The 19,201-nt window shown below is 35.5% G+C and overlaps 1 protein-coding gene across 5 annotated transcripts in view; it reads left to right on the forward strand.

Moving 5' to 3' along the window:
- Positions 1-19,201, forward strand: part of GSK3B (glycogen synthase kinase 3 beta) — a 199,938-nt gene that overhangs the window by 161,233 nt on the left and 19,504 nt on the right. For 4 of the 5 annotated variants that reach the window (XM_033403308.2, XM_004278532.4, XM_033403306.2 and 1 more), the window contains exons 9-11: positions 1,351-1,389; positions 4,158-4,344; positions 18,443-18,541. In XM_033403308.2, the coding sequence (XP_033259199.1) occupies positions 1,351-1,389; positions 4,158-4,344; positions 18,443-18,541 (325 nt within the window). The remainder of the gene's footprint in view (positions 1-1,350; positions 1,390-4,157; positions 4,345-18,442; positions 18,542-19,201) is intronic. The other variant, XM_004278533.4, reaches the window with a different exon arrangement.

The raw sequence follows: 19,201 nt of genomic DNA on the forward strand, positions 1-19,201 counted from the left end.
CACTAATTATTAGTTGGCCCAGTTGAGTCTTACTTTGTGCTCTCAGTTTTTTGAGTCTGGTTTTCTATTTTTGTCCACCTGGTTGTGTTTTAAGTTCATGAGAGATTTTTATCCTGATGGGCCGGATTTTAATCCGTGTACTAAATTTTAGTCTGCAGACTAAAAATAATCCGCGGATTATTTATTTTTGCAAAATATTTAATTCCCCCACTGGAAACTATCCTAAAAGAATGTTAAATTCTCTTAGAATAGCCAAGGGAATTCACAGCTACTGGTGAGGTCTGCCATTTTTTGTTCTCAATACCTAGACATAATAGACCCTACTACCTCCCTTTTGCATAATTGGCTCCGTTGTGCCTAGGTGTTGGTGTACATTACTATGCATGTCACCTATAACTGTGACTGTCCCTTAGTTGTATTGTTCATTGTATATATTTTTGTTTAGCTTTTGGTGGGTGAATTGGGCATATTTGCAGATGGAACTGTGTTGAATTTGTAGTGCTCAAAGATACAGAATTTTTTTCAGTGAGTTTTTCCAAAAAGAAAGAATGTTCATTATTTTTCTAAGTAATGGGTGCAAGGGTATTAGGGGGCAAAGCCCACAATAGAAAAAGTAAGTTTATACCCGCACTCCTGAGGTGATATGTCAATTTCCTGAAGAGTCCTCTAAGATAATGAGAATGTCAGTAAACATCTCTTAGCAGGGAAGTCAATCCAAAATGGAGAATAATCCGCGGTGGCCTGATCCTTCTTAGCTCACACAAATTGAAAATATCTGGCTTGAAATCTATAGTAATATAAATTAAATATATTTATTACTTTTCTCTCATCACTAATAATTTAGCAAAAAATGTTTATACTGTGTACTGAAATTCATTAATAGAGAAAATTAGCAAATTGGGAACTTGTATCTTTAAAAGCAGTCTGATATGCCCCCTCCCAAGCCATGTCAATGGACAATGAATCCAGGTCGTAGAAGACCAAACAGTTTACTTTGGGAACTTTACTTCTAGATTTCATTTTGATTTTAACTTTTTTTGGTTTTGTATTTTTTTAATAAACGCACTGGCATCGGAACATAATTAACTAAAATTAAAATGTTTCTTTACTGTGCCTCACCATTGCGCAATCAAATTTTTTTTGCATACACTGTGGTGAAATAATTTTTAAAACTTGGACTTGCTACTGTGGAGACTGATGTTTAAAGTTTATAACTGTATAAACATTTTCTATGTCCCCCCCCCACACCATGGATTTCTTATAACATTGGATATATTTTTCCTTGCTGGACTATTCTCTTTTGGATTGACTTCCCCTGTTTGGATTATTTCACTGCATTCTCATCTTTAGGATTCGTCAGGAACAGGACATTTCACCTCAGGAGTTCGGGTATGTACTTAATTTTTTTTTCCCAAAATTTCAGGGCAGGTCTATAAAACTAGGGGGAAAACTTTTTTTGAAAGGCTAAATAGTTATTCATTCTTGAAATGTAATAGTAAAAACAATGTAGGTAGCTGTGATTTCTGTTTTTACTCACTGTATGGTATAGGTTTTGCTTATAGTATATTTAGATTGTCAGTTTCCTGAGTGATTTATTGACATCTAAGCTGAAGTTTAGGAGTTGAGGGGTTTAAAAATTATTATTTTTACAAGAATAAATATTGACAAAGATCCACAGAACCAAAGATTACGAGTGTTAGGCAATTTAAATGAGTAAGGAATGAAAAGCAGCAGAAACTAAAAGCCAAGGACTTCCATGGCAGTCCAGGGGTCAAGACTCTGTATTTCCACTGAAGTGGGGACGGGTTCGATCCCTGGTTGGGGAAGTTCTGCATGCCGCGCATTGCGGCCAAAAAAAAAAAGAAGCCAAATCTCAATAGTTACTGATTTCCTTTTCTTTAGACACAGACATAATTCAGAAGAGCTATTTCTAGTTTGGCCTGTAATTTTTGAAAGTTGCATGCTACCACACCCAGTCTTATGGTCAGAAATCTGGACTTTGGGTACACTGGGTTTTGACCCCGCATAATTTTCCGCTTAACCTTTATCCATAGATTACTGAACCAAGACTTTTCTCATCAAGAATCTCTCAAGGGGTTTAAATTAATAATGGATACATTTTTAAAAGGCGGGTTAAGTCTTAATTTTAGGCTCTTGGTATGAATTCTTTTCTTTATTGTTTTTAACTCTTTGATACTGTGAGTTAGGATTCCCTGGCAAGAATAAGCTAATATGTGTCTTAGTACCAACATGGATGGTCACTTGTAGCCAGTAAGAAACCAGAAAGATGTGGATGACTTTTTTTTTTAATAATCAGAAATAAGCTTACAATACTGATTTATTAATAGCAATAACACAAATTTTTTTTTCATTTAAACTACACTCACTGTGTAGCTTCCCTGCATTTGAATGTTAGAAGATATTTATTTCTGCTTTTGGTGGTGGTACTTTTAATTCTACTTATGTGTTACCATATTGGTGCAGAGACATTTTTATTAGACTAGCTAGCAAAATAAATCCATATGCTGTCAAATGCAAATTGCCCTCAGAGCAATGTCAATAGTGCTTAATATTTTTACGAAAAATTTTCTAAATATTTCCACTGATTATTTTCTTTCACACTTTGATTATGGTTCTGGCTGGGGAGCAAGAAAGGGGAAAATGACTAAGAACAGTGTAAGATCTAAACATTTCAAATAATACAGTAACTCCTTGACTGAGGCAAGTCAGATTACTCAAAAGAATAAAGATAAAGCAGTTTTTGACCTTAGAGAGAGGGTTTTCTAACAAGCCAAATAAATTAACTAAGGCCTTTAATATTCGGAAGTAAATTTCTAATATCCTACCCAAGCCAATCTCTCAATTTCCATGGAAAATATCTTTATTAATAATAAACTTTGTGTAAAAACAAAAGGAATAAAAAAAGATTTTCAGAGTAGAGTACTCTTATAAATAGTCTCTTATAACCTAAGGAGTCTGTAGTAGTAACCAGTTCTGCTTTCAGCCTAGGTGAATAGACAAATGTTACATGAGCCTTTCTCGTTAGGAAAACTTAAGCCTCCCAGGCTCCTCTGTGCCTTGTCACAATCTACATGTTCTTTCCTCACTTTTAGGTCTATTTCCCTCCATTTTTACACATCTCTTTCTCTTTATGTGTCTGTCCACCTCCACCACTGCCACTACTACACCTTTTATTTGATTCTGTGTTCTTCCTGTCAAGGGGTATATGTTTCATTTTTCTTTAGTTTCAAAGGCTTTCTGTTCGTTTATTTGTTTTTCACCTTCTGCTTTTATTCTTTAACTGTCCATAATTTAGAACACAGTATATTTTTCATAGTTTCATGTATTTATTAGGAGTTTTAAGACATAGATGAGTAGAAAGCTTTCTATTCCTTTAAGCAAATTTATTTATTTGCATTTTGCTTCAGTATAGCTTTTTCTGTGAATTAATAGCTCTTAATGAAAAATACATTTCTCTATTCCTGATTAAAACCCTAGAATATTTATTCAAATGAGGGTAAACTGGCCGTGTTCACGACAACCGCTACCTGAGAAAACAGTTTTGGACATTTTGCGAAGTTCTGGATATTCAAGAATTTCTTCAAATAATAATAGTCTCTGCTTATTGAAGAATTAATACCAAATCATTAATATTTATAGACTAAGAGTAAAGCAGCTTTTCTTTTTTAAAAGATATTAATTGCCAAAATTTGAACAGCGCTGTCCATTATCCATAATCGTTCTGCTAAAAAAATCACACAAAAGAGGCAACGTTTTATCTGTTGCCACAGCAGTCAAAACTTTAAAATTAATTTTGTATTCTCCTAGTTGCGCTTGCCTCCAGAACTCAGGCTTTCTTTTGTGCCTGTCACATTTTGTGTGCATGTTTGATTGTACTGCTTTATGATCAGCATATATAGATTTTTTTCCATTTCCCCTAGTTTTTTCTCTGAGCTTTTCTCATATAGTCTTTAATTAGCGGTTCACATCACTGTGGTAAATCATGTGCAGTTAACTCCTTTCATTCTAGAAGGTTCCTTTCACAAATGCAACCATGTTTTTGTACATGGTGGGAATTAACTCAGTACTCAGAGGATAATTTGCTAAGATTCTTACAAGGAAACATTAATTGTACCTTCTCTTTTTTTATACCGTAGGTCTTCCGACCTCGAACTCCACCAGAGGCGATTGCACTATGTAGCCGTCTGCTGGAGTATACCCCAACTGCCCGATTGACACCACTGGAAGCTTGTGCACATTCATTTTTTGATGAATTACGGGACCCAAATGTCAAACTACCAAATGGGCGAGACACACCTGCACTCTTCAACTTCACCACTCAAGGTAACTTCTAACACTTAATTCTTTTACCATTTCTGGGAAAATTACACATGTGTGTGAAGTGACACTCTGTTAATTAAATCTGTGTAGGATAAAAGTAGGCATATTAAGTACTTATGCAGGTAGGAAGCATCCTATCTAACCACTTATTAGGCTACCACTTGTATGGTTTTGAACAAAATAATGGCAGGCAAAAAGTTTCAAATAGGCATAGCTTCTCTAATTTTTAGCAGATTATGATAAATCTTGGCACTGGAGAAGTTATATAGAGATTTCACTGAGTGAGGTTTATCACTAGTAAGACTAATGTATAATTTAACCTTCAGCTTTGTATATAAAAGTTAGAATATTAAAATTTCTTGCTTCCCAAGGATTTATATCAAGTTTTTTTAACCTGGGAATAAATTGGTGGCTGTATTTTTGTAATTTTAGACATTATACAGATGGGGAAAACTAGAGTCCTATAAACCCCTTCTTGGAACTTAATATAACTTTATATATAACGGATGTAGAAGAGAAATTCTCATCCCTTCTGGGCTTGGCATCATTGCTGCTGAGAAAACACTGATTAGAAAACTAATTTGTGCATTGGTGGTTTCTAAAAAGCCCAGGGATAGTCATTTCTTCACCATTTCTATGTTCGTTTTTCATTCATTCATCAACCACACTGCCTCTGATGATATGATTTTCTTCCTAAACTGAACATTAAATGTGTACAATTCCCTATAGATAAAACAAGGAATAAATAGATTGCTTGTTTTCATTGATTAGTCAAGCTAAAAATATAGAAGGGGGATGGAGAGCTTTCTGTGATCAGGAAATAGATATATTTCCTTTATTATAAAGCCAATTTTTCCCCCATATTTAAACTTTTCTAAAATTGATGGTGGAAAAATGTGCTGTTTAAACTTTAGATTTGGAACATCTAAGTTGCTAGTAAAATAGACCTGGATGATTCAGTTGACTATAATCTTAAGCTGTCACTATTATGTAATGCTGGCAATGCTGATGTAGTCTACGTTCATCTAAGAAAAATGTTCAGGTATCCTGGGACTATTAATTTTGATTAGGGTTGATCAGAAATCGCTTGGAATGTTGCTTTAAGTCCTGACTATGCCTCTCTAAGAAGAATGTTAATGAATGCCAGGTAGGGTATATAAAGGAGCAGAATTGGATATAGAGCCTGGAAAAGTGAAGACTTAAGGGACTCCTGAGAAAAATACCTCAAATAAAGACCTCAGCCCCTGGCATAAATAGAGACTAAATAAAATTATTGATGAATCAATAAAGAAGTTTTCAGCTGGTAATAATGGAACAAGCTGTTTTCAGAATATTGATCTGTATATCGGGGAAAAGCTGGATGATGTCAAATATTGTAGATAAGATGATTCTGATTTGGAAGAAGGTTAGACTGGGAGACTCTTGGCCTCTTCCAGAACAGAAATTCATTGATTCCATGTCATACAAGTTTTAGACCTCTTGAGAAAATAAATTTTATTTTTAATTCTTACTGCTTTTGTTTTAATCGAGTAATACATGTAGATGGAAGAAAATGTTGAAAATGCAGAGGAGGTAGAGAAAATTAAAATCACAATCCCGAAGTACTTTTAGTCTTCAAAATAATCACTTTTAGCATTTTATGGTGTAGCTCTTTTCAGTCTTTTTTCTAATGCTAAAACTGTTAATCCTTGAATATAAAGTGATCCTCTATTTTCCCATTTAGAAGATCCCAAAAGGGTTCTTTTTGTTAACTTGAATATGTTGAAAATTATATATTATGTAAAGTTAATATTAGGTTAGGAATTTTTTTTTACATCTCAAATTTCATAAAACAATTTTTTTCAAACTGTATATGCATCTTTTACATCTGTGTCTTTGTTATCAGTAGAGCTACTTTTTGAACCATCTATATAGTTTTTTAGGTTACATCACCTAAAGTTTTTAATATGAAGCACTTTTTGAATCTGTCTGAAACCGCCATTGGAAATTCTACATGTATCCATTTACATAGCATGATACATTTTTTTCCTTTTTGTACTGTAGGTATATGTTTATTGTCTGCATAATATAATTATTTAGTGGATTGCTTTTTAAAGTGGTATCTAAAAGGCTTTTGTATACAGTGACATCCAGTGGAACTGTGGAGTCTTGACATCAGAAACTACTAAGTCAGTGCTAAATTTCTTTACCTCTTTTTTTACCATTTCTGTCAGGTAACTTTAAAGTTTCCCAAATTTTGAAGGGAAACTTGATTGAGTTTTTTCCCATGCTAAGTATCTTCTCCAGCAAGTACTTTGTTTCTCAGAATACACAAATCAAGACAGCCCCTTGTCAAGTGAACAACTTGGTAGAAACTCAAATGCATACAAGGTGATATTTATGATGGATACATTTTGGAGAATAATTCTCCTTAAATTGAGACATATTTTGATACATACTCTTAAATGTGTGTGTGCACCTGTATGTGTTGATTGAAAATGAGATGCTGCTTAAACCTTTCTTTGATCAGATTTTAAAGTCCAGGATTCAGTTTCACTGTTCCCATGCACTATTTTTGAAGTAATTACATTTAACTCTTTAGTCACTGGCTAATAATTTTCTATTATTACTAAAGAAAATAAAATTTAAAACAACTAAGTTTGTTATTTTATGAATTTCTAAGCTTTTTAAAAAACTGAGATAAAATTCACATAGCATGAGATGAACCATTTTAAAGTAAACAATCCAGTGGTGTTAATACATTCACAGTGTTGTGCAGCTATCACTTCTGTCAAACTCCAAAACATTTTCATTGCTCCTGAAGAAAACTCCATACGCATTAAGCACTCAGTCTCCATTAATCCCTCCTTCAGCCCTTGGTAGCCACCAATCTGCTTTCTGTCTCTATAGATTTCCCTATTCTGGGTATTTCATATGATGGAATCACATAATGTGGGATTCTTTCACTTAGCATGTTTTCAGAGCTCATCCATGTTGTAGCATGTATCAGTATTTCATTCCTTTTTATGGCAGAATAATATTTCATTATATCACGTCTTAATCAGTTCAGGCAACTATAACAAAATACCATAGACTAGGTGGATTAAGCAGCAAACATTATTTTTTTTAAACATCTTTATTGGAGTATAATTGCCTTACAATGGTGTGTTAGTTTCTGCTTTATAAAAAAGTGAATCAGCTATACATATGCATATATCCCCATATCTCCTCCCTCTTGCGTCTTCCTCCCACCCTCCCTATCTCACCCCTCTAGGTGGTGACAGAGCACCGAGCTGATCTCCCTGTGCTATGCGGCTGCTTCCCACTAGCTATCTATTTTACATTTGGTAGTATATATAAGTCCATGCCACTCTCTCACTTTGTCCCAGCTTACCCTTCCCCCTCCCCGTGTCCTCAAGTCCCTTCTCTACGTCTGCATCTTTATTCCTGTCCTGCCCCTAGGTTCTTCAGAACCATTTTTTTTTTTTTTTTAGATTCCATATATATGTGTTAGCATACGGTGTTTGTTTTTCTCTTTCTGACTTACTTCACTCTGTATGACAGACTCTAGGTCCATCCACCTCACTACAAATAACTCAATTTCGTTTCTTTTTATGGCTGAGTAATATTCCATTGTATATATGTGCCACATCTTCTTTATCCATTCATCTGTCGATGGACACTTAGGTTTAAGCAGCAAACATTTGTCTCTCACGGTTCTGGAGGTTGGGAACATCAAGATCAAGATGCCGGCAAATTCAGTGTTCGGCAGGGGCCCACCTCCTGGTTTGCAGATGGCTACTTTTTGCTCATATGGTGAAGAGAGATCACCTCTCTTGTGTCGCTTCTTATAAGACCACTAATCCCATTCATGAGGGTTCTACCCTCATGACCAAATCTCCTCCCAAAGGCTCCACTTCCAGATACCATCACATTGTGGATTAGGGCTTCAGCATATGAAGTTTAAGGGGACACAAACCTTCAGTCCATAGCATAGGGATATACCACATTTTGTTTATCCATTCATGTACTGATGGACATTTGGTTTGTTTCTACCTTCTGGCTATTGTGAATAGTGCTGCTCTGACCATTGTGTACAAGTATGAATTTGTTTGAATACTTGTTTTCAGTTTTTTTGAGTCATATGGTAATTCTATGTTTAATTTCTTAAGGAACTACCAAACCATTTTGCACAATGGCCTGCACATTTTACATTCCTACCAGGAATGTTACAAGCGTCCCCATTTCTTCACATCCTCACAAATACTTGTCTTCCTTTTTTTTTTTAATAGCTGTCTCAGTGGGTGTGAAGTGGTATCTCATTTGATCCTAAGGCTTACTGCAGTATAATGATTTAGAACCTGGTAAATGCTATTTACCTGTTCTCTAGTAAATTGTGTTCATAAGACAGATTAACATGAAAATAAATCGGCTTAGATTTTAGAATATGGTCTCTAAAATATTGGAAGGACTTTTGTGAGTGGGCAGTTTTCATATTGTCAAATAATAGAATCAACTAAAGTAAAGAAAAGGCTCATTTTAAAGAGTAAATAATTTAACTCAGACTTTGTTCACACATACCTAATTGTTACAAGTTTTAAAAAAGGAATGAAGAATGTTTTATTTTGATATTTCAACTTTTTATATTTGCCCAGGATATCAAACATAAATATGACTCTGTGTATGTCTGAATGTGCATATGACTTTGAGGAGTTGAAGAATATGTGTGTACATGGATGTGGTATATGTAGACATGGCATGCAATCTCTGTGGCTGTCAGACTCTTTATGTGATTCTTTGGATATCAGTGAGAAGGATGTGCATGAATCTTTGTACCTCTTCAAATGGACCCTGTGAATATATCCTTGGAATGGTTTTTCATAAAACTCAATGTATTAAGTTGAACATGACATCATTTTGTAATATGGCCCTTCTTTATTAAAGTTGTTAAATGCTGCCCTGTCTTAGCAGCCATTCTGAAACTAGGCTATGATCACTTAGTAGTACTTTCTCCCTATCCTTCTAGATCACTATTATACTTGAACAGTGTTTCCATATAAGGACACAGCTGTCCAGGAAAGAGGTGCTACTTGATGTCAATAATTTTTGTTATTTCTGTTTGATCCTCCCTGTTCTGATTTTGGAGCAGTTTTTGCAAATAGTCATCTTATTTACTAAGGCAAAGACGTAACTGTTGTGCAGATGCAACTTTAAAGCACATACTAATTAATAGCAGTTAATGGATGATCAGAATAAAACTGGCTAATTCAAGAGAATGAAGAAGGAGAACTAACTTTCCAGTTGGTTGTATAGCTAGAGAGAGTGCAGAGATAGGAAACATGGGGGCAGAGGTAGGGGGGATGGAGGGTGTCATTAGTGAGGTTCTGCTGTACCCTCCTACATCCTCACAGCAAATTTTCAGTGAAGTCTATACTATTTTCCCCAGATAAACTAAAGGTAATCCCTGATCTACATATAGTAGGTGCTCAATGACTGTTTCAGTGATTGATACCTGCCACTTTAAATACACACAGTATTTATTAATTCATGCAACCTGTACTTATTGGGCATTTCTAATGTTCCCTCTAGTTGTTGGTACTGTTGTTTTAATTAGTAAAGTAAACCTACCATATGAACAGAACTATGAAGATTAGACACTTGAGTAGAATATAGTAAAGCTTATAGCTAACTACAATTTGATGTTTGTTACTGTGCCATGAGTAAATAGCCATAAATGTTAGTTAATATTACTTTCATATAATCAAAACAAGTGTTTCTGTGATCAGCTAGAGGGAGAAGAGAGGTGAACAGATATGGGACAGAAAACTTTGAGATCCTTCTGACCTTCTGGATCCATAACTATTACACCTCTCTTTTTTTCTGGCACTGGGGTTTCTGTGTTCTAGGATCCCCTGACTGACAGTATTACCTGCCTCCAGACATTGGAAACCAGGACAGACCTTTAGCATACCATACCCTTCTTTCCCTTTCCCTCAGTTATTGGATCTCAAAGGTTGGACATAACTTAATCAGACCTTAGGAATCAAATAGAATCAGGAAATCCCAACAGAGATCGATATTCTCTTTGTTTACCAATTCCTTACCTATTCTAAGGCTGGAATATACTGGAAATAGGTAGTTTTGTATGTTTAAAGATGAGTCTCCAGTTAATTCCACCACACACATCCCCAGTTCCAATTTTCTAACCTGATTTTATGAGATTTTACCAAGTAAAATTATTTTAGTAAACGTCCCCCTGAGGGCATTGGATAGGATGGGGGTTGGGCAGGTGTAAGTAAAGATTATCAACTATTTACATTAGTGTGACTTAGTTTGAAGAGTCTACTGCTCTACCACTTAGCTGGGTTATCTGAGGGAATGACAGTTTTGTGGGGGAACAAGGAGGAAGAGTGGCTTATTGGTTAGGCCAGAAGAAGGGGGGACTGCTTAAATGAGAGTTAAAACAGGATATTTGGAGCATTCAGAAAACAGCATGCAAACTCAGGCAGACTACGGATGTCTTGGGATACAGGGAAAAGAGTATCCGGACATGAGGAAAACAGTGATGAGACAGCAAAGGGGTTCCAGAAATCAAGTGGAAAAAAAGTCAGTAAAAGGAAGAGTAAGAGAAAACCGAAGGGAATGGGGGAAGGATCAGAGAAAGATTTTTTTAATGCGTTTAGGACTGTGTTAAAGAAAAGTAAGTGATGAAAACAGGGTCTGAGGACAAGTTGGGGGTGGGCAACAAAAGCAAGTGTTACAGAAGGCCAGCTTACCAAAGGCTTATACTTCTTCATCTGAAAGCAGTAGACTACTTATTTATAAAATCTGTTGTAACTCATTATTTTTGATAATTAGGAGGCTCCATATCTTTATAGCAATGATTTTTAAACCAGTTTTTTTGTTATGAAATAGTGATATGCATAAATATGGTCAGCCCACCTGCTTACCTAGCTTTCTATATCCTGGGTATTTTCTTCTAGCCTGTCTTACCCTCAGCCACATCTAAAGTGGACATAGTATATCACAACATTGTTAATCGGCTATACTCCAATATAAAATAAAAAGTTAAAAAAAAGTAAAGTGGACATAGTATTTCAACCACCTTAATTAAGGTAATGAAGTATCTTGTAATATTCTAACCTTGACTAGGGTCTTTTTGGTTTTAGATTTATTATCATTTACAATAGCAAGAACAAATTTACATAAGATAGGAAATCTTGATTTATATGTAGGATATGAATCAAATCCTAAATAGGAACTCATAAACTGCTCTCACTTGCAGTGCCCCTCTTTTTTTTTTTTTTAACTAAACTATAAACCTTTCACATGGCTATCCCTGTTTTTCTACTGTGTTCTTCTGGGTGAAAAATGGCTATAAAAGATCTTGATAAATGGACTTGAGGAAATTTGGGTATAAATAAAAGGATTATTCTAGTAAATAAATGAGAGATGGAGCTGTTTATACTTATCAAAGGAATTGGTGTCAGAATTATTCTTTAATATTTTATGAATAATTTAGAAGAGTAAAATATCGAGGTAAGCTGTACTCTTCTAGGTATTGAAAGCTAAACCAAGGAAATACACTGCAAGGGAGAGCTTAGGAAATTCGTGAGTGCCAGTAAGAGGGGGCAGGTTAGTTTTAGTTCAGGCAACTAGAGTACTACTGACATACAGTATTGACTGTATTCAGAATTTTAGGATCTAAATTATCAATTATTTATGAGGATTATTTTCCCTTTCCCTGAGATTTGAGTGTCTCTGCTGCCTCAACTGTACTATTGGAGAGAATGTGGAATGTTATAGGAACAAACAATGAAAAACTAATGTCTGGACTTAAAGTTCTGTGTGTAGTTTGGACAGATACACTTCCAGGAAGACCAGAATACTGGTGGTATGTGATGTATAACCAAGGCAATAAAGATATGCAGTATTGCATATGGAGTAAGTCAGACCTAAAGTCTCCTTCCCAGTCTCTCTCTAACTAGGTGCAGATCTTGGCCAAGACACTATCTCTGAGTTTACTAATTTAAAAAGATGAGGTAGTTGGATTAAAGGACATTCAAAGACACATACAGCTGAGTAATATTCCATTGTATATATGTGCCACATCTTCTTTATCCATTCATCCGATGATGGACACTTAGGTTGCTTCCATCTCCTGGCTATTGTAAATAGAGCTGCAATGAACATTTTGGTACATGATTCTTTTTGAATTATGGTTTTCTCAGGGTATATGCCCAGTAGTGGGATTGCTAGGTCATATGGTAGTTCTATATATACAATGGAATATTACTCAGCCGTAAAAAGAAACGAAATTGAGTTATTTGTAGTGAGGTGGATGGACCTAGAGTCTGTCATATGGAGTGAAGTAAGTCAGAAAGAGAAAAACAAATACCGTATGCTAACACATATATATGGAATCTAAGAAAAAAAAAAAAAGGTCATGAAGAACCTAGGGGTAAGATGGGAATAAAGACACAGACCTACTAGAGAATGGACTTGAGGATATGGGGAGGGGGAAGGGTAAGCTGTGACAAAGTGAGAGAGTGGCATGGACATATATACACTACCAAACGTAAAATAGATAGCTAGTGGGAAGCAGCCGCATAGCACAGGGAGATCAGCTTGGTGGTTTGTGACCACCTAGAGTGGTGGGATAGGGAGTGAGGGAGACGCAAGAGGGAAGAGATATGGGAACATATGTATATGTATAACTGATTCACTTTGTCATAAAGCAGAAACTAACACACCGTTGTAAAGCAATTATACTCCAATAAAGATGTTAAAGAAAAAAGATTCTTTTCAAAACTCTGTCAGAAAGAATAAAATAAGAAAGAACGTGTGTTTAAAAAAAAAAAAAGACACATACAGCTCCAAAATTCTGATTATAAAAAATGAGTTGACTCCAGAAGGACAAAGAAAAAATGAGAAATAAAGCTAAAAACATAGAGCATGAAAGGGTAAGATATGTAAAATCATGGTACAAATGGACACAAGAAAAACACAGACTGGTTCCTGCAGAATTCAACATAAATGCTACACTTATTACATTTCATCAAGAATGGAGTTCTAAGATTTTCAGGTTACTAAAGCTTATTCTTTTTAATCACCAGGACTTTAAAAATGCTAACATTTTGCTAGATAACTTGTAAATGTATCATTACTATAAATGTAGTACACAAAATGCATTATGTAGTATACAATGCATTACTATAAATGTAGTACAGACCTTTTTGGGTGACTAGTATAAATTGTGATGCTCCCTCTTGGGCAGTTCCAAGGCAAAGTAGTCATGGGTTTCTACAGGTATCATGTAGTCCGCGCATGAAACATTGCTAATATTACCAAGCAGCAGGAGCAAGCCTTGTAATTTGTTTACTATTTGTCTGATCTTCTGATTAGTTTAGTATTTGTTTACTTTTCTGAATGAGTATGGCATATGTAGTCAACGTTAGGAACTTGGTCAGAGATTTCCTGGCCTGGGCACTTTGAAATTGTTAAGAGAGAAACAGTTGTAATGGGGTTACTTGTTCATCTAAAAAATATATATCCAAACAAGCAACATTAGAATTCAGTGTGTAAGATCAAGGTTCAGCATCCTAACATTTAAATTACTCCTCAAAGAAAAAGTACCATGCCATTGTTAAGTCATTTTCTGTGAATAGGAAAAAAAACAGCAGTTTTAACTATATAGACAACCACTGGCAATTTTCATTTATTCTTAAGAGACCTGATACACACATGAAAACCTCAGACTACTTATAGAAGGTAAAGAAAGTTTGCCTCTTGTAGTGACTCCTTTCTGGGGGTCTGCATGTTGAGCCCTTTCAAAGGTAACAAAGAAGATTTCCTTCTAACTTATGACTGTAAGAGGTCTAGTTAATAAAGGGTTGATTTCTTCCTTCTGGTTTGTACATTGATTACTATTCTCAAACTTATCCTCAGCTTTCACACAACACAGTTTTAACAAACGTATATACCTCTTCCCACCCCTCCTCCTATCCCCCACCCCTGCAAATTAAAAAAAAACAAAAACCCGCCCTTTCTTATTAATAAATTTGGAAATCTTATATTTGGAAGAAGAGAAACTTTAAGGGAAACTTCAGGTTTCTCCAAAACAACTAGATTTAGGTTCTGTTCTTGTTTTTAACATTTAAAAAGATTGCTTAACTTACAGTGGTCTTTTCATGGGAATTTTTCTTCTATAGTTTTTAGTGTCAACAGTGCAGCAAAATTTATTTAAATGAGTTCGGTTAACCTTTTGGTTCGTTGATACCTTTCTTGGTTGGCTTATTGATAGCTATTTTTAAATTCATTTGCTTTTGTTCGAATTGTGCATTATGTTTTGATGGTGGACCACATAATGATTGATACACCATCAAAACATTCATAATGTTTCCTCATAAACTACTATGGGATTTTTCTTTTAATGAGTAGTTTTATGGCATCTTCAATTGGTTGAAGAAATCCTTGTCATGCATGAAGTTTTCTAAAACATTCTGGAACCTATTGCCATTTTGTTTGAACCATGTCTCTGGAGTAATGCGGTCTCTTATTCTTCCCACCTCTTTTCCATAGCTAGACCCACTTTTATATTATGGGCTTCCTTGTTTCCTTAATAATCTCCCTGCTCTCAAGACTCACACATATATTTAGTGAATAAATATTAACTTTTCATTTTCAATCTCTTCTACACGCCATCATATTCTCTGCCTTTAAGAATACATATACTGGGACTTGCCTGGTGGCACAGTGGTTAAGAATCCACCTGCCAATGCAGGGGACACAGGTTCGAGCCCTGGTCCAGGAAGATCCCACATGCTACGGAGCAGCCAAGCCCGTGTGCCACAACTACTGAGCCTGCGCTCTAGAGCCCGTATGCGACAACTGCTGAAGCCCAAGCGCCTAGAGCCCGTGCTCCACAACAAGAGAAGCCACCGCAATGAGAAGCCCACGCACTGCAACGAAGAGTTGCCCCGCTCACTGTAACTAAAGAAAGCCCGCGCACAGCAATGAAGACCTAACACAGCCAATCAATCAGTCCATAAAATTTAAAGAAAAAAAGAATACATATACTTTCCCTGATTCTAAAAATGTCTGTTGCTTTGCTCTTTCTGTCCTCCAAAATGCCATCCTTTTTTTTGCTTTCTTTCTGTGCATTTTGTATGCATACTCATTGCCTCCGTTTCCTTACTATTCAGTGCCATGGATAGACAGGGAGATTGGGAGTAGGTTGTAATTGTTGCATGCAAAAAAAAAAAAAAAAAATTGCAAGCATTTTGGACTACTTGTGACAGCCCACAGAAGTGCCCATAGTCTCTCCTCACAAAAGGGACAGACTTGTAGTGTAGAAAACAGTGCTATAATACATGGAGGCTTCCTCATTCACACAAGCAAAAGCTGTGACAGTTAGCAAGCTCTCTGAAGTGGAGAAGAGCTAATGGATGGAAAGCAATGGACCTGAAGGAATACATATAATTAAGGAAGAAGAAAAGGACAATGGTGTATAGAAGTTGGAGAGATAATAGAGCTATATGTGGCTGTCCAGTTTAGAATTTCTTAAGTTTTTGGGTGTGTGACTCAAAACTTTCACAAAAGTTCTTCCCGCCCCCAAAGGCTATCCACCGTTCACTCTAGGTTAAGAACTTAGTCTTTTAAGTTGTTTCATGAACCTTACTTACCTCTCCCCTGTGTCTTTAGATGTGGCAAAGCCTCCAGTATCCCATAGCTTCCTTTTTTTTGGTTATCGTCGTCTTTCTTTGCTGTTCCCTTTCACTTTCATTAGTTACCCCCCTACCACCTAGTAAAAAAGAGGATTGTTTTTCTCAAACCCTGCAACTGTGTGTGTGTGTGTGTATGCATACATACACCTTAACCAGAATAAGACACAAAACCACCATGGCCCTCAATTGGACATGCAGATACACAAGGATAGGTGATCTGGTAAAAGAGATTGAGTGAATGGGAGAAAATGGACAGCATGTGACCACAGACCACTGATACTCAGTTTATTTTAAAGATTATCTCAATTGTAGCTCTGTCAGAATGTCTTATATTAAAATCTTTGGTCATCTTTTCCTTTTTTGGGTTTTCTTTTAGATGTTGGGCTCATAGTCATAGAGATCTTTTAACTTAAATGTCCCAGTCTCGAATCGATTGAATGCCTTTCTTGCCAGCTTATTTGTGTAATTGTCCTTCCATTTCCTATTTCTGTTGAACAGACAAAGACAACCATCTTTTTATCTGTCTATCCTGGGACCTAACACAATCTTTCATGCTCAGTATTGTTAGTTGGATGAGGGTGTGGGTGGGTAGATGGATGGGTGGATTTTAAAGAAGCTTTTCTATTTTAGAAGATTTTAATCTTAACTGGGATGGTAAGTCTGACTTTCTTTTGGATTACTGAAGAGTAACTACCACATCTTACATTAATTTTTATTCTTAGAACCATAAACTCATCAGCCATGGCAATTATCAGTGATTCTTTTCTTTTTCTAGGTGTAAGGTTGTGCGTTAAAATTGGACTGATTTGAAGTAAAACTACATTGGCTCTTTCTGTACCTCAGTGAGAACTGAAACAGCTACTAAAGCTGATTATGAGAAAACAGCATCTCTTCAAACCTGATCATTAGGGCAGTGATTTTCCAACTCAGGGAAGGTTATTATTTGATGAGCTGACCTAGTAAGTCTTCTCATTTAAGGGGAAAAGATAATGAATAGTCTTCTCTCAGTTTTGAGCTTTTCCTCCCATTCATTTTTCATATATCTTGACATCAGCATATTGCTTCTTTTTACCAGACTCTGGTTATCATTTAGTATCTGATTTAGTACAAAATTTAGCTACTAAGGCACCAAGTTGAATAAATCAGTATTGCCAGGGGCTTTGTAAAGTACTGCGTTAAAACGATATTTCCCTTACTAGGGGCTGGCGGGAGGGATGAATGGCGAGTAGTTGCTTAAAGGTTTCCCTTTGGGGTGATGAAAATATTTTGAAACTAGGTACAGGTGATGGTTGTACAACATTGTGAATGTACTAACTTCCACGAATTATACACTTTAAAATGATTAATTTTATATTATGTGAATTTTACTTTAATTTAAAGAAAATACTATTTCCTAACTTTTTTTAGTCCATGCTGTAACTGTGAATTGCTTGTAGCTCAGAGGATAACATCTTCCTTTAGCTAGTATGGTCGTATAATTATTCCTTCAAATTATTGGAATAAGAATTATTAATAGCGACACTTATTAGAGTGGAAATAAGCACTCACTAGTTAAATGCCAGAACTACAAGAATAAACCAGGGTTATCCCAGGCAGACTAGAAGAAGTCGTATTATCGGAAGTTAACACCAGATAATTTTATGTACAAGCTCACCACCATGTCTCGGTAGTTGTTTACATTATTAAGTCCAATATCATCTTTTTCTCAAAATTCATATACAGAACTTAATTCTTTAAAGAAAGCCAGTTTGTATACAGTTGACAGAGAGAAACTTTCCATGTGCAGATAAAAGCGTATTTCAAACTTTTAAAAAGTAATAATCTTACTAAGTTAAAAAGCAAAGTAGAATTCAGTAAAGACATTTTTAATAAAAGCAATGAGAATTTAAACAGGTGTTCCTTAAATCCCGTTTCCACTACTGTTTGGATAAATCTTACCTGCTATCGAGTAACTTGGTCTGTGCATGCCGAAGTACAAACTGCAATTATATTCTCTTTTCCGTGACACTGTCACCCTCAATCCCTGCAGTCAAATACTGTCAGAGCACCAAGGGAAAACCTAGTATATTTAAGTTAATAAAAGATGGAAATATATCTTATTAATATGCTTACCCTCAAACTTTTGACCAGTACCTTTCCCCGGCCTATCTTTAGTTCTCAGAGATACCCTAATTTTAGCAGATAGTGCCTTTGTTATGTATCACACCATTTCTGTGGACTTTCTCTATATGTTAATTACTAGCTCATGATTTAGTTTCAGATGTAGGTTTATCATGTCTTTTTTTTCTGTTAAACCAATGTTTTTATGCTGTATCTTCTGTTAGTGTTACCAATAAAATAGTTTCACATAAAATTTAAGAGTGGATTCTAACACATGCGTCTTACCTTTTCTCTAGAACTGTCAAGTAATCCACCTCTAGCTACCATCCTTATTCCTCCTCATGCTCGGATTCAAGCAGCTGCTTCAACCCCTTCAAATACCACAGCAGCCTCAGGTGAGAATACATAAGTCTCTTCTATAAAAACATATTTTGTTTTTGTCTTCATTTTATCTCATTTGGTGAATGTGAACATTTAGTGCCTTCCAAGTATCAAAAACATAGCATAGCCAAATGATTAAATGGGAATAAAATGTTGCTTTAATTTCCAAAAAGCATAAAAGGACCCCATAAATGCTTTATATATGAGGTATAAATATCTTATAATAATGTTAAGTGATGTCACCATAATTGTTATTTTAAAAGTCATGCTTTCTGTATAATTTCTTGATTAATATGTGAAGTGAGATGCTTATAGCAGAAAGCAGTCTGTACAAATGTAATATTATTGAAGATAATTCACTTTAATTCCATCACCCTGAATATAAATTATATTAATATACTAGAGAGGCAAATTTTCAAGAAGTATGAATATAGATTGGTGTAATTTAATCATTTGAAAGGGCTAAAACTGCAATGCCAATACATTTAGCTAAGACTTAGATCAGAATATGACTAAATCTTGTCTATCCAAAAAGAAAAGAATGCCCACATGGTCTCTCAGCTTAGAGCTCAGGTACACTGCTGGTCCCATAGCTAGCTAATGTTGGGACCTGATTTAGTGAGAATTACTGTCATTACAGATATTTTGAAAATACCCAACCCTTGAGTGAATTG

This window comes from Orcinus orca, chromosome 5 (assembly GCF_937001465.1).
Source record: "Orcinus orca chromosome 5, mOrcOrc1.1, whole genome shotgun sequence".
Lineage (NCBI taxonomy): Eukaryota > Metazoa > Chordata > Mammalia > Artiodactyla > Delphinidae > Orcinus > Orcinus orca.